Source organism: Oryx dammah, unplaced genomic scaffold, assembly GCF_014754425.2.
Source record: "Oryx dammah isolate SB20612 unplaced genomic scaffold, SCBI_Odam_1.1 HiC_scaffold_6046, whole genome shotgun sequence".
Lineage (NCBI taxonomy): Eukaryota > Metazoa > Chordata > Mammalia > Artiodactyla > Bovidae > Oryx > Oryx dammah.
Window position 1 is genome coordinate 1 of NW_024075849.1, and position 2,158 is coordinate 2,158.

A 2,158-nucleotide genomic window follows, 5' to 3' on the forward strand; every position below is an offset into this window, starting at 1 on the left:
ACGTCGGACACCAGCACGGTTATGTTGTGCTCGGTTTTCAGTCTGGGTGCCCCCAAGTCCGTGACAGTGATGGTGATGTTGTATTCGGCTCTGGTCTCTCTGTCTAGCGGTCGCTCTGTTACTAGGGTGTAAAAATTTTCCATGGAAGATTTCAGCAAAAACGGTAGATCGTACTGAATGGAGCAACTTACTTTCCCATTCTCTTCAGAGTCAAGATCTGAAACACTGAAAACTGCAACCACAGTCTCAGGCGAGTTCTCAGGGATCTGTCCAGTAAATGCAGACATGGTGACTTCTGGGGCATTGTCGTTCACATCCACCACTTGAATCAGAACGGTGCATTTTCCAGAAAGGCTTCCAGTATCGATGGCCTCGATACTGACCTCATAGGACTGAGTTGTTTCGAAATCAAGTTGTTTTTTCAGTCGAATTTCTCCAGTCACGGCATTGATCTCAAAGGTTTTGCTGATGTCTTCTGAAGCCTGGGAAAGTGAATAGGAAATCTCTCCATTGACTCCTATGTCTACATCGGTAGCAGAGACTTTGACAACAAGGAACCCTTTGGGACTGTCCTCGGGGATCTTTACTCTGTAGAAAGGCTGCTCAAATTCAGGGGCGTTATCGTTGATGTCCACTACTTCTACGTAGACGTGAGCGATGCCAGACCGTGGTGGAGAACCACCATCCTGAGCAGTGAGGGTTAACCTGAGCTCAGCTTCCTCCTCGCGATCCAGTACTTTGTCCAGCACAAGTTCCGGATATTTTCTGCCATCGCTGCGTTTGCGAGTGAGGACCCGAAAATAGGAGTTGGGACTGATTATATAATTTTCAATATTATTTTGGCCTACATCCATGTCCTGAGCATTCTTTAGAGGAAATGTAGTGCCAGGAAGACTGTTCTCTGATATTTTTAACAACATATCTCCGTCCGTGAACACAGGAGTATGGTCATTTATGTCTGTTACCTGTAGCTCAGCTTGAAAAAACTCTAAGGGATTCTCTAGCAAAACCTGGAAACGCAGCGCACAGGGCTCTGTCTGACCACACAGTTCCTCGCGGTCCAGTTTCTTATTTAGCAGTAAATCCCCAGACTCCTGATCCAGCTGCAAATACAGTTTGTTGCCTTTGGAAATGACCCTTGCTCCCCGCCTGGAGAGTTCCCCCTGCCCCAGACCCAGGTCTTTTGCTAAATTGGTTACAAAAGAGCTCCCCTCAGCTTCCTCCACCACAGAATAACTCCTAAATTCAAAGCCCGCCAGAGCTAAGTGTAAGAAGAGAAAGAAGAAAAAGACTTGCCTTTGTCTGCAAACGAGCTTCCTGCTGGCCTCCATTGTTCTTGCCCGGTATAGCCTCTGGCGAGGATGGTTCCGCTGAGCTGTAAAGGCCTCAATGTCTTGTGGTTTACCTCAGAAATATTTCCGTGAGTAGCCCTTTACGGAAGATCTAGTCCTACTGTGACATCCAAGCTTCCCGTGGGCTTCCAGGCTCTGCCTACGAGTTCTGCCTTTAATAGAACCGCAGCTGCGATTTAGGTTTGTACCTTCTTATCCTGCAGCGCCACCACGCGTCCTCAGAGGAACTTGTATTTTCCGGGTTGAAATGGATGCAGTGTTCCCAGCTTTTTTTTTTTTTTTTTTTAATTTTGGCCGCGCTGCATTGCTTCTGGGATCTGTGTTCCTTGACCAGGGACTGAACCCATGTCACTTCAGTGAAAGCAAGGAATCGTAACTACTAGACCACCAAGTAACTCCCCACTGTTCCCAACTCTTGACAGTATTATGTATCACCGATATATCTAAGGTTCAGTTCAGTTCAGTCACTCAGTCATGTCCGACTCTTCGACCCAATGGACTGCAGCACGCCAGGCCTCCCTTAGAATACTGTTTTTACTGTTTCCCACCCTAAGGTTCAGACAGTTGTCTGGGGGCCATACAGGAGAAATGATAGTACACTGACTATTTTCAATAATGCTAATTGAGTTTGGAGCAAAAGAAAATATGTGACAGTCTGATAAGGAAGACTGTGCAGAAATTTAAATGTATATGGTAACACAGAAAACTTTGAGAATTGGACACTTTTATTGCCATGAACTATGGGAACAACTAGTAGCTATAAACCTTGGACACATTATTTAACCAATGCCTCCGTTTCCTCATCT

General features: G+C 46.0%; 1 protein-coding gene across 1 annotated transcript; it reads right to left on the reverse strand.

Annotated features, from left to right (window-relative positions):
• Positions 1 to 5: 5 nt before the first annotated feature.
• LOC120860018 (protocadherin beta-13-like) lies at positions 6 to 2,152 on the reverse strand (the record flags this gene model as incomplete). The annotated part of the gene is made up of 1 exon (XM_040235881.1): positions 6 to 2,152. A coding segment is annotated over exon 1 (1,326 nt), but the record flags the coding sequence as incomplete, so codon positions are not given.
• Between the last annotated feature and the right edge of the window lie 6 nt (positions 2,153 to 2,158).